Source organism: Eleginops maclovinus, chromosome 14 (assembly GCF_036324505.1).
Source record: "Eleginops maclovinus isolate JMC-PN-2008 ecotype Puerto Natales chromosome 14, JC_Emac_rtc_rv5, whole genome shotgun sequence".
Lineage (NCBI taxonomy): Eukaryota > Metazoa > Chordata > Actinopteri > Perciformes > Eleginopidae > Eleginops > Eleginops maclovinus.
The window spans coordinates 4,546,159-4,572,274 of NC_086362.1; the positions used below are offsets into that span (position 1 = coordinate 4,546,159).

Below are 26,116 nucleotides of genomic sequence, written 5' to 3' on the forward strand. Positions count from 1 at the left end.
TGTTTGTGTGTGAGCGTTGAAGCCTTAACCATTGGACTTGTCATTGGATGTGAGGAATAAGCATTTGATTACCTGTGCATGCTTGCTTTTCCAATTCAAAGCTCTTTGGTTACATAAAAAAAAAAAAGTCCTGATTCATGTGCATGAAAACACACAACTTCCACACACCCATCAAGGCTGTGCTTAATAAGCAAAGCTGAGACAGATCATGGGAGCCAATCACCTTTCAGGAAGTAGGGATCAGCCAAAAGCTCCTCAACTTATGGCCTAAATTACCTTCAGTGACCTGGCTTAGGCCTACCTCGACTAAACATACACACACACACACACACCTCCTGTCTCTTTTGTCAATACGGCTTTGCTCTTTATGTTCTGAATAAAGCCCGTCTGCCCCCGCCATGCCTCTCTTCGCCGCTCTCCAACCCCTCTCTTTCTTCTGCCCCTCTTCCTGTCTTTTCTCTGTCTCTTTGTGGACTTTTTTTGCTCTTTCTTTTGCACCAGACTTCTTCTCTTTCATCGTCGTGGTCCCCACATTTAAGGAGCCTCCAGGTCTGGGGTGTGTGATGGAGAATGAATGAATGAATGAACATGTTGTAGGGTTTCTATGGACTTTCATCCGATATAATGTACAGATATAATGTCGTTGGATCACACGAAGGATATTTCCTAGTAAACTTTGCCCAACAGCCCAGGCTAAGGTTTGGTACTCGCTAAAGCCTGAATCGAGCCTTTATTGCACAACACTTACTATGTGTACTTATCAAAGTACATGGAATGCTATTGCTTTGTCATGTTCCAGTGCTTTTGTTCCCCTATTCAAGGAAGCACAGTTTACATTACGAAATATATGATTCATACCACCACAGGAAAAATAGTCCTGTGCATTAACCCCATAGTCCCCAATATCATACATTTGGGTTCACCAAATTCGGTATCATGCATCCCCTGGTAACCTAGGATACCGTTCCCGAATTTCATTGCAATCCACTCAATATTTGTTGAGTTATTTCAGTCTAGACAGTGTTGGACCGAAATGCTACATTGACACGAAACTTCCTTCCAACTGTATCGTGTGTGTGTGTGTGTGTGTGTGTGTGTGTGTGTGTGTGTGTGTGTGTGTGTGTGTGTGTGTGTGTGTGTGTGTGTGTGTGTGTGTGTGTGTGTGTGTGTGTGTGTGTGTGTGTGTGTGTGTGTGTGTGTGTGTGTGTGTGTGTGTGTGTGTGTGTGTGTGTGTTTCCACCTTGTGTGTGTTAGCTTGGCAGCATGCCAGCTACCAGTGTGTGTGCGATCCCAGCTACAGAGCGCTGATTGTGTGCTGTGGTATGGGATGTATGCCGGGCTCGGAGCGCGTCGGGTGCTGCCTAAAAAGAACTGAGCAGCCACCCACAAACCTACTGGGGTTACTGAGGGCATAAGAGGGAAGGAGTGGGAGGGAGCGCTACACACAGACACACACACACACACACACACACACACACACACACACACACACACACACACACACACACACACACTCCTTATTTGCCCGTTTTTTCCCTCCTCCTCCTTGCTCACACTCTCCCTGGAAAACATTTGAGCTTCTCCTTTTGCTTTATTTGAGTTTTTTGTTTGCCATTCTCCTCCGTTTGTTTCCCGGCATCTCTTTTCTTCTCTCATCTTAACCCATATAAATTACACACACACACACACACACACACACACACACACACACACACACACACACACACACACACACACACACACACACACACACACACACACACACATCTCTGCCGTGTCTCAGGTGATTGTGTTGATGTCAACACCGCCGCAGTTCTTCTCCCCACGTCTCCACTATGATCTGTGTGTGTCTGACTGTGTGAGTCTCAGCGGATTCGGGGCCAAGTCGTTGCTCAGCTGCTACTTTCCTAACTGGGTTTGTCTGTAAAGAGCTTAGCGCCGGTGGGCGTTGGAGAGCACTAAGCTGATTAACGTCTACTAACGAGCCACTTCTCACATGGAGGCCGCCTATGTGCGAGTGTACGTCTGTTGGGGTATAACATTGTTTGTTTACGTGGCTGCGTGCGGTTTGAGTGCATTTTTGTGTGGGTGTGTGTTGCATCTCGAGCTGTGCTGACTTCCGACAGATGATGTGGAGGAGGATTATGGGATGAGGAGGTCAGAAAGTGATCTGAGGGTCAGTTCAAGTAGCTGACGTTGACAATGGGGTGAGAATCCACTAAAGACTCCTGCAGAGGGGTCAAGTTATTCTCAGACGAGTGGCCAAGAAATGTCTTTTTTCCCACTAGGGCTTTAGCAGTTAAGTCTTAATCTGACTAGACTCCTTGAATTGGGTAAAATTAAGCCATTTTAGACAAAGACGGCTGCTTTTTTTAAAAGTAAATTCTCCGCTCTTTTAGGATTTGCAGGCTGTGCAATGTAACCAAAAAAGGTCCCCAGTCACAAAATACTAAAGCTTTGTTATTTAAGTCGAACCCAAAGTTGCCAGTTTGGACCGACACTCCAAGTAGTTATCATCAGGCTGTTGCTCTACTTTATTTAGTTTGTGCTAGTGTTATTAGTACGCACCATTAGTATATTATTCATGGCGTCCGCCCAATTACACTACAGCCCAGCACTGTGGAGAGCAGCCAAACTCCCCACTCTGAACTCCTTTAGGATCCTACATGTTAAGTTACTGTAGTGTGTTCTTCGGTTTGAAGATTTCTTCTGCTGAAAATCCTTCCTTGAGTGTAACCAATGAAGCTTACACGCAGAACACCAACCAAATGTCTTTAAAATGTACCAAATGTTATAGATTTACAGTTGATTCAATTATAGAGTGACAGTTGCAGGTCGCTCTTTAGGCTCTGAAGCATGTTCACGCAGCTCTGGGCGGGTTTTTGAAATTGTTTGCAATAAGAGAGAAGCGCTTTGCAAACTACATTGCTTAATCCCGTGGTGTTTTAGGGACTGCCCTGAACATCTAAGGTTAAAAAAAACAAGACATCATTTGCATATTTTTCTCCTTTTCCAACAAGATTCGTCGGTAGCACTAATATCTTTTATAAAACTAATTCTGTGTGTTATTAGGGTGCTGTGGGCCGTACGCTTTCAACATTTCTGATTGGGGCCAGTAAAACATGAGGAAGAGGAATGCTAGCTGATCAGACCATATTTTTGGAACAGCTGACTACACTGAAAGTAAAACCAGAAGTAGTTTGTTTGCAGATGTTCATAATTACTAGTCTTGATGGCTGAAGGTCACACCAGTCAAAGCTGTTGAGTTTATGACAGCCACAGCCTGGAGTCCAAAGGCAGTTCCTTTTTCTCCTTTTTTCTAAGTGGAAAGTAAGAAGTGGAAATGCAAATCAAACCATTTTTATTGTAGCCAACAGATCCTGCAACATGGGGCTCCGAGGGCTTTCTGCAAAGAGTGAGGAAATTGGGTGTTTCAAGTCCGAAACAAAGAACTCAGGATCATGGGACCATTTTCTGACACCATTGCTCAACTCTGATTGCCTGGAGGGAATCTATAGACTAAACACACAAAGCCTACATTTCAGTTACCTAATACTGACTCATTGACCCGGCCCAGGGTCCACGTTCTCTGCAGCTCTGCTCAATGTGATTATGAAGCCAAATTGACAAAGAGTCAAGAATTTTCCAATCTGGAAAGAGAGGGCAGAGAGTTTTCAAATGAACCCCTGACTGTCCCCCTCACACACACATGCTACCTCTAAACATCTATATGCAAATATGAACAAAGTCTACGTAAACCCCCCCCCCTACTTACCTTGGTTAAGATCATTGAAATCCTCTATGTGATGATTGAGAGACAGAACAAACAGTCCCTCGACCTGCCTTATATAACTCATCAGTGCCAATCGAATGAAGTAGCCGTGATGTTTGCTCTCCGCAGCCATTATTGGCTCGAGAACAGTCGTTAACCTTTAGAGCGCTGCCTCACCTCGACGTCACCTTGGCGTCAGCACGGTCAACCGGGCCTCAGTGGTTCCACCTAACAGCTTCCTGTGCTTTGCAGGGCTTATTTCATTAAATTGCCTAAATTGCTGTTGGGCAGAGGGTGTGTGTGTGTACATGGGTTCTCTAAATGGAAATGGGTTTTCTTGCCGTTAAAATTGATTTGGTGCATTAGGATAAAAGTCTGTTCCTTGAAGTGCAAAACCAAAAGCCCATTTAATCAGTAGTTGATTTACCAAGACATGATGTCCACTGTTCGCTCACTCAAACATGAGTATTTTAAACCATTCAAATAAGTTCTTGCGGCTCAGGACATTTTTAAAGACAGAAATACTTTTATTCTTGGAATTTGTGTTGACTTTTAAACTAATTGGTTTTATTTTTCCACAAAAAGGAAAAGCCAAAAGCAGGCTTGTTATTTTTAGCAGTCGACCGTGTGTTTTGACAGCTGTGGTTGGAAGATTTTATCAAGTGTAGCTAGGTAACATAAGCTAATGCTATCGCTAAAACAGTTTGGCTTTGTTTTGAACCTAAATATGTACTGAATAGTTCTTTTTCAAACCTAACCTTACAACATAAGGTAATGAGTTAATGACATGCCTCATGAATTTGGTAGAAAAGCTAGGTTACTGTTGGTAGACATGCTATCATTTTTAGCTTACAAACTGTTCAATCCGTACCTTCTACACTATGATGCTAAATACCTAGCATCACTAGAGACCAATAAACACCATTTACGTGATGAGTTGTAAATATAAAGGATACAGATAAGAACAACATAAAACATTAACGTATTACCTAGTAATCATCATCATAAAGTCCAAACAATTTGAGCAATTAGCAGAAAAAATTAGCTTAATTTGGGTTCAACTGCTACACCAAGCTTTTGCCATGTTGTGATGTGTGCCAGTATTTATTTTTCTTCCGCTCACTTGTCATGCCAAATTTAAATGATGTGGAAACCCCACCCGCCTGACAACGTCTGGCACCGGGGAGGATGAGTGTCTGCACAGAAAATGTTTCTATTTCTCTAACGATGCATTTCAATGAGCTCCATCTACGTATTTTCAGGCTTGTTCGCCCTCGTTGTACGCTCAAGCTATGCATGTAGCGCTGTTTGTTTGTGTTATATTCTTGAGCACATCGTGCATCTCAAATGCTTTTTGTCTTTCTATGCTTCACAGAAACTTGATGTTCTGTTTCTGATGCCCATAGGCAGACCATCTCTGGAGCCTGCAATTATCCCCCCCTCACTTCACCTCTCCACATCCGTCAACACAATGTTCCTCTCCCTTGACGGCGTCACAGCGCTTAACCAGAGCATTAAAAACCTCGAATGGGCAGCGGAGAGGAAATGAAACGCGCGCAACTCTCCTTTCTACTTATTAGTCACACTAACAAACAAGTAGAAATAGCATATTGAGGAGATGGAGAGTGGCACTCTGTGGGCTTTCTGATGTTGTCCCTGCCGAATTTCATTTTCCATTAATGAAATAGTTTGTATTCATGACCAGAGAAGCTGAAAAAAACGTGGCCCGAGTTTTGGTTTGCTCATGTTCCCCAGTTGTACGCACAGATTGAGTGTGTTTGTAGGTGTTAACGAGTGCTTGTCATCAGCATGTTTTGGACCCTCCACTGCATCTGAGCCTGGTGGTGACGCTGTGTTCCCTAAGCTGATGATAGTGGAGCTGAGAGAGGGTTTGTTGGAGTCCAGCAGAATATGAATATGAATCATCACCTCCTGTCAAAAACAACACACCAAAGCAAACGGTCGGCCGTGCGTCATGGTGCTGCTCAGTTACATGACGTAGGGACCTCACGTCCACCGGGATCTCGCTCGATACACCTGTGTGACACAGAAAGTGTGTGCTCACAGTAAAAGGACACAATTATGTTTGTTAGTTGGCCTGTTTCCTGTCTGTCCTTTTGCATTTCCTTTTCATGTCCGAAGATGTAGTAATGTGCTTGTGCGGCCATGACCCAAGACAGCTACACTGCCCAGCTCTACTCCAACACACACTTATTTCCCAATGGCTTGCGGTGCATTGACTCATACATTACACACACGACCAGCGTGTCCTGTTATTGCGCCATCTGACACTCCGCGTCTCCATTTGGATCACTTTAACATCTGTTATTTTTTCCTCTTACATTAGTTTGGTTAATTCAAGCGGTCTTCATTCATCCAACCACTTAGAGGAGCTTATTAACTACAAATTACATGCACTCCACTCAGCGGAAAGCTATTTACGCTCTTAGTTGTTTGTTTTTTAGAAGGAGAAAGCATTTTAAATATACTATGTTCAGGAGAGAGGAGGGATATCAGGAGACAAGATGGAGAGATGAGGTACAAATGTTCGTAAGAGAAGACGAGATGTGTCGCTAGCAGAGCTACTTGGAAGTCCGTAGATAAATATTTGAGGTCTGCCTGTCCATCCGCAGTTAGCCAGTTCAGGCACTCTTCATATGCAATGCAAAGTCAGTCACTATGTTAGCACACATTCACACCCCTGGTTACTGCCCTTAGTAAAGCAACATGTAGGAACCTAATACGAACGGGGGCAGCTTCTGTGGTGTGTGTGTGTGTGTGTTTGGGCTGTTGCGGTTTGAAGGGGGCTGGGGTATCTCTATTAATAATTACACAATTCATCATCAGGCTGGCAGAAGCTGGCACATGGGCACACACACACGGAGGCACTGTGGGACACAGATTGGCATCGGCTTCTAAACACACAGGACAGGATTTCCAAACGCAAAGCAGATTCCACCCTGTCAGGGCCCCCCCCCCCCCCCCCCTCGTCACTTTAATGATCCAAAGGTTCGTCAATTGTTCTCGTCTGACTCTGCAAAAACACTCAGACAGTGGAACAATACAGGGTGAACCTGGGGGGGGGGGTGGGGTGGTAAGTGAGTACAACATTTACTTTGGCTGAGCCAGGGACGGAAGATGTATGTCAATCTGGGAAAAGACTGTATATTTTAAAGCCAATATAAGTATGACACAGGTCCGGTTGCCTTTGTTGAAGGAGCACTATTATTCTATTTGGGGTTTACCCTTTTGTGTAGTGTGTAAGATAGGTGCATGTAAATGGTCTGCAAAGGCTAAAATCCCAAACCCTAACAATCCCCCCTGCCTGAAGCGCCTCTAATGGACTCCTTTGTTTACTTCCTTAACATAAAGACATCGCTACGTAACACTTGCGTTTCTATTGGCTACCGCTCCAACACATTGTATGTTATAGGCTTAGGGGTGGGACAACTCCAAGCAATAGACCAATCACAACAGAGCCAGCCAGCTGGAACAATAACAGGACTTGCATGACCATTTGTTTTTACCTCTGCACTATTACTGAACGAGCTGTTCTTCAGTAATAAAACACTACATTTTTGGATAAAGATTGTGTTGAACATTAGGAAAACTGACAGGAATTATCCCTGCTGACTGCTATTGGAAATAGAATGATTTCACACATTGCTGTGTGTAGAAAGATGAGAGACAAATGTCCCAACAGCAGCTCGGTCCCGCAGCTGCCTTTCTTTAAAGATTGGGCAACGGCTTCTTGTATTTCATTTTTTGTGTCCGTCGACGTCAAGACGCTGCAGAGAGCTGGCATTCTGGGAAAAGCCTTACTTGGAAATTAGGAACCCACCTGCTTATGCTATCACTCTATATATCACTTCACTTGGTTCACCGCCTCTAGCGTGTGTGTGTGTTTGTGTGTGTGTGTGTGTGTGTGTGTGTGTGTGTGTGTGTGTGTGTGTGTGTGTGTGTGTGTTTGTGTGTGTGTGGGGTAAGCGACAGATCTGGTGGAGTGACAGGACACACAGAGACGGAGAGAAAACCGTGGTCTGAGTCAGCACACAGTGTGTGCGCGTGTGTGTGCATGTGTGAGAGAGAGAGAGAGAGAGGGAACCATCCCAAAAACACTTTAGTCCTGTTGGCTTTAGCTGTGTGTGTCCTCTCCCAGGACAAGACGTCCAAAGTCACATTTCATTACAGTAGCCAGATACTGTTACACAAGGACGTCCACGTTTTAGACCCCTTACTTCCAACTACTTTGACAGAGTTCAACTTTTATACAAATCCAATGTGTTTAAAGGGGATTTACTCCCCAACAAAAGTATATCATTGCTGTCTTTAGCTGCTTATCTGACTTTTGGACCTTCAAAACGTTCATTTTTGGTTCGTCTGGAGAGTTTATATGGTTTTATTGGCCATCTAAGGTATTTTCTCAGTAAACGTTTATTGTTTCTATAAACCCTAAATGCAAGTTATGCAGTTTATATTTTGGTCACTTACTGACATACAGGGTTAAACAAAATGTAAAAAAAAAAAAGGTATGGATTGATTATGAATAGCGTGACCTAACCTTTTTTTAAATGAATTTGCTGAATATTTTCTCAATTAATTATTTGTTATATACAGAAAAATGTTCATCCCAAGTCTTTAAATTTCAGTTTTTTTCAGTCCAGATAGATATTCACTTCCATAAGATATTATTAAAACGGAGCCAAAAATAATAATTACATACTTCAAAGGCTGAAAACAGCATTGTTGCCTGGAGAATTATAATTTAATCGATTATCTAAATGCATGGTGAAGCTGGTATGAAGCTGCATTGAATGTGGGTCTCCAGCAAATGTGCCTTCCTCCTCTTTTTCCCCCACTCAGCAGTGCTGCTCTGTCTCTGTCTGTCTCTTCCTGTCCCCACGCATTCCAGCTCCCTGTGTGCCACAACACACCCACCCACTCTCCCACTGTGTCGCCGCATAATGAAACTACCCCGCAGCCTCTTGTCTTGATTTCTTTTTCTTTTTCACTTGTGCTATCGTGTCGAAAAATCTCAGACAGAAATTACACTTAATGAGCCAAAGCTTTCAATATGTCATGTAAAAATGATCCTCTCCTGGCCTGACATTTCAAAACGCATTGTCATAGCCTCAGGTTTGTTTCTGCACGTGTCCTCAGTCCGTCCACATGTGGGGTTTTTTTCCCATGCAACTGTGCACACTTCGCCGTACATTATGTACATAGACATTACACTATTTGCACCCGTACACCTGGATAATTGGTTGCTATGTAGCCGTTGTAGCTAAGTGTGATTGACAGCAGCAGCGTGAAAAGCCACATTAGGTTTGTGCATGTGAGATAGTGTAATAAGCACGCTCGTCTTTCAAACTCCACACCACCTCCCCTCCGCTGACAGCTACATAGTGTTATGCATCGAAACGCTACAGCTACACATAAAGAGAGAATGTGCTGCGTTCACTGTTTTCATAACGGGGGCGTTTAAAACAATAAAAAGCTTTCTGACGGACGATTTTTTTGGGTAGTACTGAGATCTCCTTCATTTTCTGTAAAAGACACCGTGTTCATGCCCCTTCACTTCCCAGAAACCACCTGTCAGTCAAACACGGTGGGAAGAACTGCAACGCCTTTTTCCTTTGATTTTCTGTTGATGCCTTCAGCCTCGCCGGGTGATCGATGCTCACCCACGGGCCATCTTTTCTTGTATTTATTCCAAACAGTACGCTGCTGGTGTTTCTGCGAACACTGAAAAAGACTTCTTCTGTCTCAGAGGAGCTTTCCCAGGAAACATGCCGGGGCTCAGTGCCTGTTAAGGGCCGGCAAATGGAAGATTGTTCATCAACCAATCCAATAAATCATGGCTTGAATTCCACACATTTGTTACTGATTATTTGAAACTACAAATGCATTTAGTTGCTATTTTTTCCTGCATTTATTTTATTGTATGTCACATCTTAGTAGAATTCCATTAAGCTGGTTGAATGTTTTTTCTCTGAGTCAGCGTCCTTGGCAATCAAAAGGAAAAGCTTGCACTGCACCCAAAGTCTGTCATCTTAAGTATCAAACAATCGCTCTCTGTACACTTCAAAGAGGATCTAGCATGCTTTCTTTTTTTCTTTCAGAACCAGGCTTGCATATTTTTTATTGCAGACTATTGTCTCCATTGATTCATCCTCTATAAAATCTCCTGTAAATATTCCACACACCGCTAGGTTATCCCTTCGAATCAACCATTGGCCAATTGGGGACTTTGTTTTGATCTGGTGCGACCAATGGAAGAGTTTGAAGTGGCTGCTTGGACAGAACATCTAAAGAAGGCTACATAGAGCATAGAAATAGAAGTATTTAGAAATGTCTTGGTGTAAATGCATCTTTCTGGAACATGATGAGGGTTGCGCACGGACCTCAGGGGAGTCGGCTGCACGGGTTGTCTACAAGTTATTCAGATACTCGTGTTTCACGGTGAAACTGGGTCATTGCAAGCCGTTGTAACTGCTTAAAAACACAGAATCCAAGCTCCTTATAACAGTCTTTTGGACCACACCAGGTTTTGGGTGTGGAAACCCTATATCGTCACCCACAAAGGTGCTAGATATACAACTAACAGATCACTACTTTGAAATCAGGCACATTCACTGCTGTCCCCATTGCGAACATTGTATCCTATCACCGACAGACTTCCTGGCGCACTTTGAGGAAATGAAAAGAAGTGATATAGGAGATGTCCCGCTGCTTCATTCAGTGTATCTGCAGCTGTCTCATCGCCTCATGTTGTACCAACATCCTGCCCGCAGAATCCTGTATAATAACAGCACTGGAGGATAGCAAGAGCTGAACTCATCGAAAGTTGCTGCCGTTATGGAAAAAGCGGTGGGCTTTTAGCTTCCTTGTAATAATGTAATCCTTTGATTATTTCCAGGACACAGTTCCTTTCTTCCCTCAGTGTTTAGGTCAGAGGTCAGGGTTGGCTTTAGATCTGCACCCTTGGAAATGGAAGGAATTTGGTATCTTGCACAAGTCTCTCAAACCACATCTTTTTTTGTTTTTTTGCAAAGCACACATTGATGCATCCAAGAAGAACATGTTCCGCCTTAGGGCTCACAAGGTGTGTATGAAAATACTAGAGATAGACTCCGAGGGGATTCCCAGCCGTTCAACTCTCATGTGAAGTTTGCCGCTCATGCTTTTAGTTCTCATGCAGGTCGGTTGATAACACTGCTGTTTTGTCTTACTGCAGCTTGTTCTCATTTCTTGTAACCATGTGTTGAGCTCTAGTAAATACAATATAGGTCCCTCTTATAAAATAAAAAGTGATTTAATTCAAACTGACTCAGTGACCAGTGGACCCAGTGACTCACATCACACAGCGGCGTGTGTTCGGGGAGCTGGGGCGGCACGAAAATGACAGACCGACACACTCGATTTACGACCAGGGAACAGGGTGGCTTTCAATTTGAGGCTGCCCTCGATTGAGACATCACATAGACCCAGACTCTCCTAATTACACCACACACACTCACACAGGCGGCTAGAGAACAGTTATTGGCTAGACAGAGTGTGGAGGCAGATAGCCTTTGTGCAACCTCTTGATTTAAACAGTCTGGCAGAGAAATGGGAGTAGAAACACACATACACCATCCTCACCGTGGCCATTATGACATCGATTTAGCCCCAAATGGAGAGGCGATACAAGGAAATGAATGAGATCGATGGACAAACCGCTAAGGGAGGCTCAGACTCATGGAAAAGGGGAAGCAGGGGAAAACAAGGAGGCGGTATTTGATTAACGTGGAAACATTTCCTGTGTTTCTGAGGAGAAGAGGGGTGCATGTGTGCGCATCGGAGAGTCGCTTCCCTGTATAATTTCACATGTCTGTGTTTGGGGAAAGGTCATCATTAAGTGAATGTCATCCACATAATTATAGCATCTTCATCTGTGTCTCTTTGTGCTGTGTGTGTGTGTGTGTGTGTGTGTGTGTGTGTGTGTGTGTGTGTGTGTGTGTGTGTGTGTGTGTGTGTGTGTGTGTGTGTGTGTGTGTGTGTGTGTGTGTGTGTGTGTGTGTGTGTGTGTGTGTGTGTGTGTGTGTGTGTGTGTGTGTGTGTGTGTGTCCATGGCAGGGCACCAGTGCGTGTCGTGCCCGTCTCTTCCGCTCTCTCTGATAGGACGGCCTGATTTGTTTGTGTCGCCGCTTTGGAGCCGTCACACTGAATGAGGCAGCCGCTCTAGGCCGTCACGGCTCGGCCAGGCTGGCGGGCACCGACTGTGCTGAGGGGCGCTAAATATAGCTCGCTGCACCAGGAAGAGGACTAACTGGCAAAGAAGGAGGGAGGGGCATAAATATAGAGTACCCCTGTGCAATTAGAGAGTCGAGCGTGCCGGGAATATTCGGGAAAAGAGACACAGGGAACTCTCTCTTTGCCTGTTCTCTTTAAGAGATTCACAAGTGGTTGTTTTGGCTGACGGCAACTTGAGTTCCTTTAAGGATACCTTACCTCGTTACTGCAAAAGTGAAGAGCTGAAAATAGCATACATATTAATTAAGAGGCATGCATAAATGACAAGGATTATAAGAAACAAAAATACTCATCCAGGTTTAAATCAGTAGTTGACTTGTCTAACTACGAGATAGCAGCCAGTAATAATTAGAATTATAACGCGGTGTGTATATATATTGCACAACAGATGCGTCACAGTCTCTGTTGTTATATGTGTTATACATTGTAGGTGTGAGTCATCCCATCTGACAGTTTAAAGAGCATCGACTTATCTTTGTATGCATTCTTTCATTCAATAAGCATGCTAAACTTTTACAGGTGTGACAAAGCAGTTATACAATGCACCCTTATCATGCTCAACAATGCTCTTATCAGAACAATAGCATAACATTATCACGTACTTAAAGGGCCGTACACACCACGTGATCGCTGCTAGCTGGCGGGTTAATTGCACGTCACCCTGACTGAAGTGGGTCTGATGAAATGTGTGTCAGACCGTGTGATATCTCAGACTGTCAGACTTTGCTCCTGTGTCGGGGTCAGCCAGCGTACTCTGCATACATTTATTCCGTGTTTCGATTGGCCCGTAGCAACATTGAATCATAAATTCTTGCCCTGACTCGAGCTGGAGACATGTCCGTCCAATCATAGCTTGTCGTCTTTCATGAGTGATCGAAATGGAGGTGCCAACCCCAACAACCTCATAAGTCTTACGATGTGGTATTTACAGTCGTGCAAGAAGGAGTGCTCACTGTGTTCCTGTTGGAGGAAATCAAAATATTTCTGGTCAATAACTTCGTATTTTTTATTACCTGTAATAAATGATGGGTTTATGATGACTAATTGGGTTCATGCAAATAATAGAACAGGCAGAAGTTCAGAAGGTGTTATCCTTTTACTGTAATGCAGCCTTTTAAACCATAACAAATACACTTCTATGACTTGTATCAGGAATCTAAGACGATATTTAGCCTTGTATCACACTTTCAACATATTATCCAAATATTTCACAGCCTTAGCTCGTAAGGGTGTAGAAATTAAAATGACATGGCGTGTGTTGTGTTGGGTCGTTAGAGTAAAATATGAGGCATTTTGATCTTAAACTGTTATGTAGTTTGAGATCTAAATAAATAAAACAGTCACTAGACATATCTCACTTTGCAATCCAGGTCCTCTATTTTGATTTGACGACCAAAGATCACCTTTCTTGGCCTAAAATAGCGCTGTAGTTGGGGCTGGTTTTATGGGCGGGGTAAAAATTGCTGATGCAGGCGCAGTATTTCTGCCACTGGAAAGGTGTTGGGGGTGGGGATTACAGGAGTCATTTAAAAGCATGCTGTCCTCTTAAATCAGCTGTCAGTGGACGTACCATTAGAACCAGATTGATCACTAAAGTGGTCACTCTCAATTGTAAACTTTCGCCTGGGACATCCCAAAAACACACAGTGCATAAGGGCCGTAAAAGCAGATGGCTGCTTGGTGCCATGTGATTCGTCTTCTCTCTCTACGCCTGAGCAGAATTATCATTAAGTTTGCATTCCCGCTAATCCTATAAATTTTCAGCTGCGCAGAGAAGGCCAGCTAAGACTCATATGCACTGGTGAGACACGCACCGCTTTGAAATATCACTGTAGTGACATTTTCTTTTGTGGTTCACACCTGTGAGTTTACATGTCCAATAATGGCTGACATTTTTGGATGTTTTGAGGCACAGTCACAGACACACTTTGCTCTGCAGACACAGCAATAGGTATCCTCGCTTTCACCTCCACGGCTTTATCTCTTATCTCCCTCTTCTCTCAATATTTTCTCCAGCTTTTGTGGCTTTGTTGTTCGTTTGAGGGTCACTGTGTCCCTGTGCCGATAAGCCGACACTGACAACTTACCGTAAATATTCTAATTATCCTGATAAGCAAAGTATACATGTCATAATATTTATTTCTTCTTCATATCTGGGTAATTGTTTATTCAGCGTCTAACCAAACAATTTTCTCTGTTTTTATCCCTTTTTTCTTCAGAGTGTTGATGACAGTGCGTCGTCCCTTGGGAAACAATCTGGTGCCACTCGGAGAGCTTCGAAGCTTCGCCTGTTCCATTTGTGTCGACCAGTCACATTGAGCGAACAGCTGGATCGGACACGCCCCAGAAGCACTTTGAGAGACTGTTCGAAAAACAGTTTTCTCTTCTTCGCTTTCATCTTGTTGGTTGTGGAAACCAACATGGATGTGTGCCAAATGACATTCTTGTAAAGCTATTTGCTGCTCTCATTCCACGAGTGAAAGCCAATCAGAGAAGGGTATGGGGGGGGGGGGGGGTGGAAATGGGGATTTCTGTTTGTTTTTTGAAAAAATGTAGATCATTAAGAGTATAATGGTGGCTATTCAGTTGATGAAAAAAATAGAATTATATATCTGCTCAAAAAGTGCCTCATTTTCAGATTGTAGCCATTTTACAAAAAACTTCAACTAACTGAAGCTTTGGGTTTTTCTGAGGGGAGGGGGGGATTTGCTTGACTTGATTTAGTTACAAAAAAAGTGCAGAAGAAAATACTGGTGTGAGCTTTTGCTGCATTCATGTCTATGGGAGGATTTTGGTGTCAGTCTACGGTCATTCAAACACTTTCCTTAAAATGTATTTTGTGTCATAAAGCTCCAAATCTTATAGACAACAAGGACCTGGATAATGACATTAACAGTATTATACAGAAAACTGTAAATCACAATAAATACAATATGACATGAATGCAGCATTTTTGCTAACATCACGATGATAAAGGTACTAGCCGACCTGCTGGCTTCCTGTCTACTGTGAGAAACATTAGCGTAGCCTGTGTTAGCATTTAGCTCATTATGACTTGCGCTGCTTTTATTTCCGTCTTTTTCTCTCTCTGTTAACTTTTTAACAAAGCCATAAACCTAAAGTATTAAACACACAGGCTTGCTAAGGCACATGTAACAGGGGATGCAGCTGCTTTCTAGTTAGCTAAAGCCAGCTAAGTCATATCAACATGTTAGCATCCTGCCGGGATATAAGTTCAGCATCCTGCTGACCACAGCTCAGGGTTGAGACCCCTGATACAGAGCCCAGCAATCCCATTAGTGCTATTAGCTCCAGACACTTGTCTCATTTAATCCACTTTGTCTCAGGATGCTAAATAACATTAGGTACGTTCAGCTGAGGATAGAGACCCTATCAATAGCCATGCTAATTTTAGCTTTATATCGGTCAGCACATTGTTTTTAGCACCAGAAAGGGGTCGGATCTTATTTCAATTCTGTTATTACGTAATAATAAATGAACCTGGTCATTTGTTCTCAGTTATTTTATACATGAAGGTACCAAAACTCTAAGATTTCTACACTTTCAAAACTTTTTAACAGGTCGAATTGAAAGTGCTTTGACCCTAAATCCTTCTTTTGGACCGTTTCTATCTCCTTCCCTCCCTCCTTTCTGACTTTTGCTTAGCTCTTACTTTAATCTCCGCTATGCATCAGCACTTAAGTGCCTGTCTGTCCTTTTTATCTCTCTACCCCGTCTAAGCAGCTAGCACTAGCAGGGCTGTCCTAGCAGAATATATTAAGTCTATTTTTATGTCTATTTTTGTCTCTTTTTGCTGTACAGTTCTCATGAAAATAACTTGTTTATGTTTGTTCGATGTGACAATGATCTATCAGATGACTTGACTGACAGCCATGGCCCTAATCTGAGAAGGTTTGGACTGTTTCTTTTCGCCGTAAATTGTGGAGTTAATTGTTGCAGGGCCGCCAGTGCCCCAAAAAAACAACAACAAAAAGACTAAGCTCCAGCAGCACCTCAAGAAGCAACCTTCAGCTCCTAAGTCTGGACGTATTGCTTTGTTTTGTTTTAAAATTGTAACCCTTTGTGTTCCCCCGTTGTTTTCTTTTGCTGCGGGGAAAAGAACTGTGACATATCTGCCCTCGCTTACGTGACACTTGGAGATAAAGGTCATTGCGAGGACTTGCGTACGCTTTAACCTTGAATTTCTCTATGACTTTGACCCGAGGATTAAAAAAAGAAATGCATGAAGAGGAAGAAAAAAGGCCACCACGAAAATACACAGTCTCAATACATGTGCATCTATGTAGCTACAAATTGTACTCATGTGTTTGTCTGCCCGTCCTTGGAGGTCCATGAACTAGCTCACTCGGTTCACATGACTTTCAGGGGGCCTAGAGCATAACAATGCAGCTTTATTATGAGCAGATTGGGATGTGAGGTTGGAACTGCCTCTAGTAATGATTACCAATGCAGAAGTGGGGGGGGGGGGGGAAATAGTGGACTTCCAACAGATTCATGCATTGCAGACTTGCAGGCAAACACGTGATCCTTCTAAATGTCTTTTGGAGATGTTCTCATATTGAAACTCAGCAGTTTTCAGCGAAATGCTTGAAGGTACTTATAGTTTAGAAAGAAGAGTGCACAAACATGCGTTCAAACTTGACAAGCGGACATTATCATCCTGCCATTTTGAGCCTCCTTTCAGCTCTGAGCGTCTCGTGAACTTTTGAATTTTTACTTCGTCAAACTGCCCGCAGTCTGTTTCTCTGACTGTCCGTGATGAAGTGCTCGATGATCGCAGACACACATATCATGACTGAAGTTCCTTTGGGAGAGCTCAGACGGGTTCAAGAGTTGAAGTGGCTATATGATTTCATTCATTCTTAGCAAGATGTTCATAAAATGTGCCGAAACTTGCTGCTGCTGCTGCTGCTGCTCTAAATTGTTTTATCTCTAACTCCTGTTCCCCCGTGGGATGGTACTGAATGGGAAATATTGTGAGAATTGCCATTGATGTAGACAGTTTTATTTCTGTTGCTTTAGAAGAAAAAAAAATCTGACTAAAAGAGAAAAAAAAACATCAAACAACAAAAGGGCTTGTGGTTTCTTTTGTTTTCTGTGACTGGTTTATTCTGAGTGATGTAATGGGCATGTTTGTTAAATCAGGCTTAAGGCAGAGAAACAACAGTGCTACTGATTTAAAGGGGAAAAGAAGAGCGGAAGACGCTACAGTTTTACGAGCTGAGGCAAGTGTGAACATCTGCATGAAAGGCCACAGACACGGGAGGGCTCACAACCCTCTCACACTCGCCGTCATTGACTCACACACTCGCAGAGACCACAGCAGATGTTCCACTGTAATGGGCAAAAGAAAACAGCCTGATCTTTATCCTCACTGCCTGTAAAGCTGCATTAGTCACATTCACCATTCCCATTGATAAGATCATTTGCACTCACTGATGGCGGGTGGCCAGCGTAGTTAATCACTGGTCTTACTGGCAATTTCACCAAGGTGGTGTTTGGTGGCGGAGCTCAATCCCTGTCTTATTTGATACCACACTTTCACTCAGCACTCGGTTTAATTAAAACACGCTTTTTTAAGGCAATATAAATCCGTCTTTCTCTTCTAGGTAACATGTATGGGATCTTGTGTCATCCTCGTCCACAGATGGCCAAGTAACTCAACCCAGACAGAGGCACTGTAGGAATTAATTGCAAATTAGAACACGAACACACACACACAGACACACACACAGATCAGACATGCACCTGCAGATCCTCTCACTTACTTTATTGAGCGGAAACAAGGTGAGTGTGGGGGGAAAAAAAACCCAAAAAAGTTTGTTACCACATGTATGACAGATGTAGATTCCCACAGTTCTTCAAAGTCCTTCTTTTTGTTAGAATTTGTTAAAGAAAAAATCCTTTTCCTCATATTTTGCTTGTATAAGCCGTGCACCTGATTCAGTGGCAAACTTTCAGCATTATTTACATGACATGTTCCTCGTGATCTCCAAGAAATTCAAGGTTTCTCTCAACTGAATAAGTAAACTTTTCCTCCTCCTTGTGATGCATCATTATGCAATGGGAAACTATGCATGAGCTCATGGAGTTCATGGAGAAATGTTTAGCATACCTCTGACGGTTAATGAGGATCCACAAAGGAAATAAGTTCTTTGCAAATTGAAGCACACAACAGCAAAAAGTGGTTGTTAGTTTACACAACTCACACAACTCCTGCAGTTTAATGCAATAGTATCATGCAAGAACAATTGAATAGTAAGGTTTAAGCAAAATGTATCTGTTATGAAAGTAGTGAGAAGATTAATGGTTAAATACAATCTTTAGTATATTGCATATGATAGATTTGATATTGTTTTGCTGTTCTTAAACACAGCCCTCAATTCGTTCTTGAAAAATCTGCATATTGGAGGCATGGGAGAAAAGCAGAAGTAAGGTAACACTTGGTGAGTCATTGATAAACTCTGTGGGTGAAGTATTCCTTTGAGACCGAGGTTTAATTCAAGTAATAAGTCACATAAACCCATTCCCAGGGATGCAGACAAACAGAAGCAGGGGCGTCAGAATGGGCCCAGCTGCCATCTGGTTGTCAGGGTGACGGGCCCGCCTCGGCTACAGCCGCAACATCCCCGGTCAAGACCAGTGAGAAAGAGAGGAGGGGGATGCTGGACGGCGGCCAAAGCGAGAGGACACGGAGTTCAGGCTCAGCAGAGAGGTGCGTTTGGATGCAGGCCAACAGGTGGACCTGTTGTGTCTGAGCGGGCGGGTGTATCATCTCGGTGCGAGTGTGTGATACTGCATCATTGTAAACACACCTTCCTCCACCTACTGGCACACAGCTACAGGAATGAACTCAATAACCCCACTTGCTTATGCACTGAAGGGTGTGCACAGGAATACATGTGAAAAGAAAGGATATCATTCCACTTTTCTCAAAATACAACTTTCTTTTGTCATATAGACACTTAACTCTACACGGCTATAAAAAGAAACCTTTATTTAAATCATTTTAAAAGTGAAAAAGGCTTGATGATCTTCTCTTAGTGGGTTGTTTAAGAGAGGTGCTAGTTAGTTGATTGTACGAAAGCAATGGGCGTTAGGGGAAACCTTATCAGTTGTAAAAAATATGAATAGATAGATAGATAGAATTACTTTATTGATCCCAATTTGGGACATTAAATCACAAATCAAATCACATTTTAAAAGAAGTAGAAAATATACCGATAATATAAACAAAATATAATATGTACAATCAGTGTGAAGATGTGGAATATTAAATAGAATAAATATAGAATGTACAGTATAGTTGAAGTCCAGTGATCACAGAGAGGCTCCGGAGCAGTTTTCTTTAAACACTCCTTTCATTAGAAAAAAACATCCCTTAAACAGGTCTGAAAAGCATGGCGTTGAATTGAACTTATTGAACGCGCAGTGACACATTCAAAAACTAAGATTTTATCGACTCCATAAAGATAACACTTTCTCAAGGTTATTTTATTTAAAAATCAGATTCCTTACACAACTGCTAAGCCCTGTGGAAACATGCCTGGTCTACTGGAGTGATATAAATCTGCTTTATGTATGTCTTTGATAGTGCTGAGAGTGCATTTTTATGGTGTTTACATCATTGATACCAGGCCTTGGCGAGCATGTACAGTCCGTACTGCTTCATGTTGCCAACAATACAGGAAGTTTTCCTGTCTTTATGACTTCCTCCCCAGTGCAGACCACAGGAAACGCGCTGGATGTAGGACACGGAAATAGCTTTTGCTCCCAAAGCACATGTGGGAATGTTAATGCAGGCGCTATTCCATGCTCCTAAATTGCTTCCTTCCCATCAGTCGTACCTATTCAAGTTAATATTAAAGTTAGGCGTAACCGAAAGTGTACGGAGAAGTGTAGAGGTCGAGAGTTTGTGTTTTTTTCCCACCATTTTCCCCTTAGTTGCCATAATAAACAACATAGCACAGGTGCTTTAGCTTAGGTAAACCTACTGCATGTTGACAGAGCCAATAAAGCCCAGGATTAAAGTCAGTACACTGCAAACTGCCTGTGCTAATCCTCACAACTTTCCCCCTCCTCCTCAGTCCTAAGGCTACATATAGGTCACAGCTAATCACTGCAGACTCAATAAAGTAAGTCTACACACAGTCATGGTCAAACTCGATGTGAGGTCATCTAAACCGCGAATGCCACAGCCGATGCAAGCCTCTTCTAATGTATTTCCAGTTTCTCTCTTCCTCACCGCCCCCTCTTTCACATAGTGTACTTAGCCAAACAACAAGCCTTTCTCTGTCTTACCCCTCCTTCCCTTCCTTTCTCCCCACCACCATCTGACGCTCACTCTCGCATCAGAGAGAATGTTTGTCATGATTATAGATTTGTCTCTATTATAGGCTGCATGCAAAATTAGCTCTGTCACTCCGTATAGCTGCTGAGGAAAAAAGGGAGGTTTAAAGTGCACAAAAGTGCCACATGGAATGAGTGAGGGAAGGGGAGGAGGAGGAGGAGGTGGTGGTTGTATGGGTGGGGGACTGTGAGGCCTCTGTGCTTTCTTTTTTTTCCCCTTGAAAGCTCCCTTAAAAACCGCAGACACATGGTACAGAATTCCCCTCACAGTAGGAGAAGGGGGGCAGCTTTGCAAGAGAACACCACACTGTCTGTGATAAACGCACACACTCGCACACAGGGGGAATAATATAGGCGAGTACACACACACACAAAAAAGGAAAGGGAGTGTGTGAACCAGATGCACAAACACTCAGATACACAAAAGGAGGTGCAGAAAGGGGGGAACTTTGAAGGAGCCGACATGCAGGCCAACGCCTCGACATGCCACACCAACAAAAGTTGACTTTAATTAAAAGTTTTAAGTCAATTGATTTCACATAACTATATTAGGTTGGTTGAAAGCAATAATATGAAGTCCGAACAAAAAGTGTGACATTCTTTCACATTAAATAAAGTCAAGTTTTTATTGTGCAACACGTCATCTCACCTTAAGTCCTATAGGCTCTATGGGAAAGTGGAAGGTCCGTCTTTCCACGGGTATTGTAAAGGGGTGATGGTGGTGGTGGTGGTGGGGGGGGGGGTGTTAATCCAATGTACAATGTGTTTAACTTTGACTGACACGTCCCTCAAACCCTCCCACCCTCTCCTCTCTCTGGGGGCCCCTTTGAGCTTGTAGATGGAGGGCAAGCGTGGAACTTGTATTTCGGGTGGCGTTGGCTGACTAGGAAAAAGGTGAAGGGTCAGGTGGTGTGAATGGACCGGTTAAGGTCTGTGATGTGGGCTTAGCGTGGACCCAGTGCCCTTTGAAACAAAGCTCCTGATTGGTTGATTGGAAAAGGGCGGAAGCAAACTCATCAACTTTGATCTAGTTTTGAAGAAAGATCAGAAATATATCATATTGCTGTCCTTAAATTCATTTTGATTCAAAGTTTATGTTGCGTGCCAAAATATTACAGCATGAGATCTTCTTCATTCATCAGTACTTGAGGTCACAGTGGGAAAATAAAATGGATTAGGAACGCCATCTAGTGGAACATCGAGCACCTCGGTCATGCTGTAAAAGGAGATCAGGTCAATATACTGTATGTTTAATCCATATCGATTAAGTTGCCATCGAGCTATAGTTAAGACGACAGCAACATGATGACTTCATTGTGATTGAAACTATCAAACAAACCCCACTACAGTCTGTATTTTATAACCGGCTTAAATCAAAAGGAAGTAACCACATAATGACTTGTTTTCCCCCCTTTGTGTGCCTATTAATGGCTTGGCAGAGTCACTAAAAGTCCTCCCGACAAAGGGAGGAATCAGGTTTTTCCATCTCGCAGCGTTAACCCAGAGACCAGCATGCTGAAAAGCTCCTTGTAAGCTAGAAAGAGGAGGTGGAAAATGTGTGTCAGCACACTGAATAGCCGCTGCTTGCATGGGAATGAGGACACAAGGAACGGGAATACAATCCGTTTATAAAAAGCCTCAAGTACGTCCTCACTCTGCTTTTCCTCATCGCTCTTGACATTGCATTATGAAAATATTTGCCAAATGAGGCTAAGGTTATGCCTGCCGAAATCCATGATTGACCCCAGCCGAATTTTCCACTTATAAGAGTTGGTTGATGTCAGTTTAATAGAAACCATTAATGATTTACGGTACATATAACATTTAATTGTCAGCGTTTCTTGTAAGCATCTGCTTGCCATGCCAGATGGGTGTTTTCCACCAAAATGAATGGGACAACCAACCCTAAAATCTCCAAGAAGTATTTGAAAAGCTAATTTATTTATTTTCTTGACGACTTGTCCAACAAACATCCGAAAATTAAAAGATATTGAGTTTTCCTAGGAAAGATTAAAAAAACAAACAGAAACAGAGTTGCCAAATCTGTATTACTAAATATTAAATTATGAAACAAATTCTTTGATTTCTATAACTGTTCATGTTTTTTTCGGCCTCAGAGTCCAGTTACTGTTCCCACAATGCCAAACTATTCTTGGAACAATTACAACAGTTATTTATTGACATGATTTAATAATCAATTTCATGCTTAGGTAAGATTTGTAGACAACACCAGTCATTCAATCATTTCAGTTGTTCTGCTCAGAAGCAGCCATTGTTTGCCAAAGAACAAAATCACAAACGTACTTTTCCAAATTTTATTGGGATTAGGACACATGACATTGCCAAGAGTTTCTCCCATTTCTCAGTACAGGACAGTTCTGGGACTTGAAGGAGATACCTCCAGCACTAACAAGTCCTCACTAAGCCTCTGCATCCTTGTGGTGTTAGTTGAAAAAACATCAGACATATTAAAACCCACACTGCCTTCATCGTCAAAGATTAAAGCCAATGTTTCCACGTCACTGTCAACTTCTTCCCTTCTAACACCAAACCTGTTTCCCTTAACATTTTCTTCCTCATGTTCTTCAGAACCTCTGCTCATGTTATCTCTCCTGAACTCAGCATCTTCAGACTCTAATGTCCAATTACCCGTCCCTTCTTCTTGCTCCGCTGTAGCGTTTGGAAAGTACTCTTTATCAGCCGGTATGACTGGTGTCTGGGTTGTAGCTGTGACACCACTGAAGGAGGCACTTCCAAGAACATCGGCGTAGGTGACAGCCACCACCCTGGCGGGGGGCTTTGGCGGCCTGAGAATGAATGCCTTTCCAGACTCGTTGGTGAATCCATTGGGCTTCTTTCCATTTCCTTTCACATGTGTGCCTCTCACAGTGCTGCTGGTGGGACTGTAGATCGGGCCCATTCCAACAACTTTGGTCAGCATTCTTGGCTCAGATTTTGAGCTGGATTCAATTGTGGGTCTTCCGTCTGATCTGAGAGAAGATGAGGACGCTATGTGATCTTGAGCATTTCCAATTCTGTTATGAAGTGGCTGAAATCCTAACAACGTGTAGATTTTGCGTCTCTTTTGGTATGTGTCTGATGAGGTTTCAGTGCTTCCTGCTTCCTTTAAAGTTGGTTTAAAGTCTTCACTGCTGAGCTCATTTGGGTTCACTGTGGATGCATGTTGCAATATCTGTGGGCTTCTAGGTTGAAGATTTTTAAACCCTTGCTGGACTTTAGCAGACTTTTCTGGCTCAACAGTTTTGGCTCCCTCGAGTGGTCGAATACTAAATCCTCTGAGACCATATATTCTTCTGTAGCTTTTAAACGGCCTTCGAGCATCAGCTTCAGGTGGCATATTTGATGTTTCCTTAACTCCTGTTTTAAACGGCCTTTCAGTAGGTTTGGTTTTGACGATATCTAAAGTGTCAGGATGAAGGTGACTTATTGGGGGCTTCTCAAGTTTGGCTGGTGTAGCCGTTTGTCTCCAGCCAAAGCTAAACCTTGGAGAGAAAGAAGGGTGTATATTTGCGTCCTTGCCTTGGTCCAAGCTGTAGCTTTGATCGTTGGTTCTTTCATTAGAGATTTGGCCCTTCACATCTCTCCATGTTGGGTTTTTAAATCCTCTGAAGCCATAGATGCTTTTTACGACTTGTCTAGGTTTGTTAGCATGAATTGGTCCCCTTGTGGTTGTATCACTACTTACTGAGGATTCATCACTACCAGTTGTATAGTTACCCTGGAAATCTGCATGAGGAACAGGGTCTACACTTCGAATGGTTGCATTTTTCCTTGGAGCAGGACGATCAGAGATTTGAATTGTGTCTTTATATTTACTAAAATGGTCTGATTTAGCACCATACTGGGCCATATTAGCATTATTTAACAGATGTTGTGCCTCATCAGGGAGCTGTTTTACTTCCTCAGTTTGGGCTTTTCTTTGTGATGGTTTAACATTTGAAGAAAACCTTCTGTAAACTTGTGAATAAGAGCGTTGTGGCGTTGGGAATAAAGCAGCAGGTCCATCACTAGTGGCTGTATGAACACTTGCATGTCCAGCAGAAGAGGTCAGGGAGTTCTTGAACAGATATGACTGGAACTTTTTGTTTCTTGGCAGCTCACCGCCGCTCACCGAGTTTAACTTCTGGAAAAAATCCATATTGGATGAAGTCCGCTTTTCTGGGCTGGGGATGCTTTTAATAACAGAGGCGTCTAAGCTGTTGCTGACTGATGGCGAATGAGGGGCGGTTTGACTGGAGAAGCCGAAAAATTTACCCCGTGCCCCAGATGCAGCAGGCTCATTAGCCTCTTTATAATTCCCTCTTGAAGTTGGCAGTGGAGTACTCCAATATCTACCAGTCTGGGATGAAAAAGAAGAAGGGGAGGCATATCTGTGAGCTTCTTCTTTGATGTAGGAATTTTGAGCATCCCAAACTTGTAACGGACTGGAGCTTAGATGAAAGGGACTGGAAGCTTCTTTTAGAGATGATTTTCTAATGATCACTGAGTTTGATTTGTATGAATTACCAGAGAGTGGTTGGTAACTGTTTGCTGCCCTATTTAAATTCTGCACTGTGTTTCTTCCTGCTGAGGACTCTCTGTTATCTGGGCTGTTTTGATTATAATGAAAGCCCTCTGTAAACCGTGCCGGGTTTGATCGTTGGTACATGATTGACGAAGCTTTTCTGGAATTCCCGCTCGTCTCAGGTTCACCTATTAGTCCCAGTTTGAGTTGGTGGCAGACCAGTGAAGAGGGGATTGTGCTGACTGCGTGGAATATACAGTTTTCTCACAAACTTGTGCTTCACTCCGTTGTTCACCGGGGTTGTTATGGTGCTTGCTGAAGGAGAAAAAATTGATTTATTCTAATGCTGTTATACAGGCAAACCAATTTGTCTTTGATATTGTATACTCGTTAGAGCCTCAATTTAGTTAAATATAAACCTGAAATGACTCAATCAAAAACATTTTTACATTTGTTGACATACGATGCTATAAATACCAAACAAAATCATTACCTCTTTTACCTTTTTGTCAAATTGCCAAGAGAAATGTGGCAATAAATTCCTAGCTATTTTTTTTCTGCTATTAAAAAAAAGCATTAGCTCACAGAAACTGCACACACAGCAGGATTGATCCTGGCAGATACTAGCCTGTTTGTGCTCACCTCTAGAAGCTTCTGAACACATGATTAACGACATGACAGCCGCACAGACCAGAGCAAAGGCAAACAACGGTCTGCAGGAGGAGAAGATAAAAAAAGAATAGGCACAGGAGTATTTACGTTATTCATGAGAATTGTGAGGCTGTCACTCAAAAATAATCATCAACCCTTTTTCAATTTGTTTGGCTTCATGTGCAAAAAAGCTTGACAATTGATATCTACCTTGAGGAGAGAGCAGCATTTCGTAACATGATGGAAGGATTTTTCAAGGGATTTGAATCAATGCCAAAGAAATAACCAGAAATAAGTTTTAGCAGAGTTGTCAAGCCATGTGATTCACTTCTCAAACAAGTTGGAGATCCAAGCTCTGCTGCTGGTTGAGTCTGATTGGATGCAATGCTATGCACCTGGTGTCAAGTAACCTCCCCTCCCAGTTTCCCCATTTTGGCATGTTTAATTCAAAATACTTCTTTTAATTATTCAATCTCTTTTCCCCAGTTATACATCTAGGTTTG

The 26,116-nt window shown here is 42.7% G+C and overlaps 1 protein-coding gene across 1 annotated transcript in view; it reads left to right on the forward strand.

The window, feature by feature from the left end:
• Positions 1 to 17,160, forward strand: part of si:ch73-335l21.1 (insulin receptor substrate 1-B) — a 39,847-nt gene extending 22,687 nt beyond the window's left edge. Inside the window, exon 4 of the mRNA XM_063901321.1 lies at positions 14,287 to 17,160. Within this exon, the coding sequence (XP_063757391.1) occupies positions 14,287 to 14,294 (8 nt within the window). The 3' untranslated portion in view covers positions 14,295 to 17,160. The remainder of the gene's footprint in view (positions 1 to 14,286) is intronic.
• Positions 17,161 to 26,116: the final 8,956 nt, after the last annotated feature.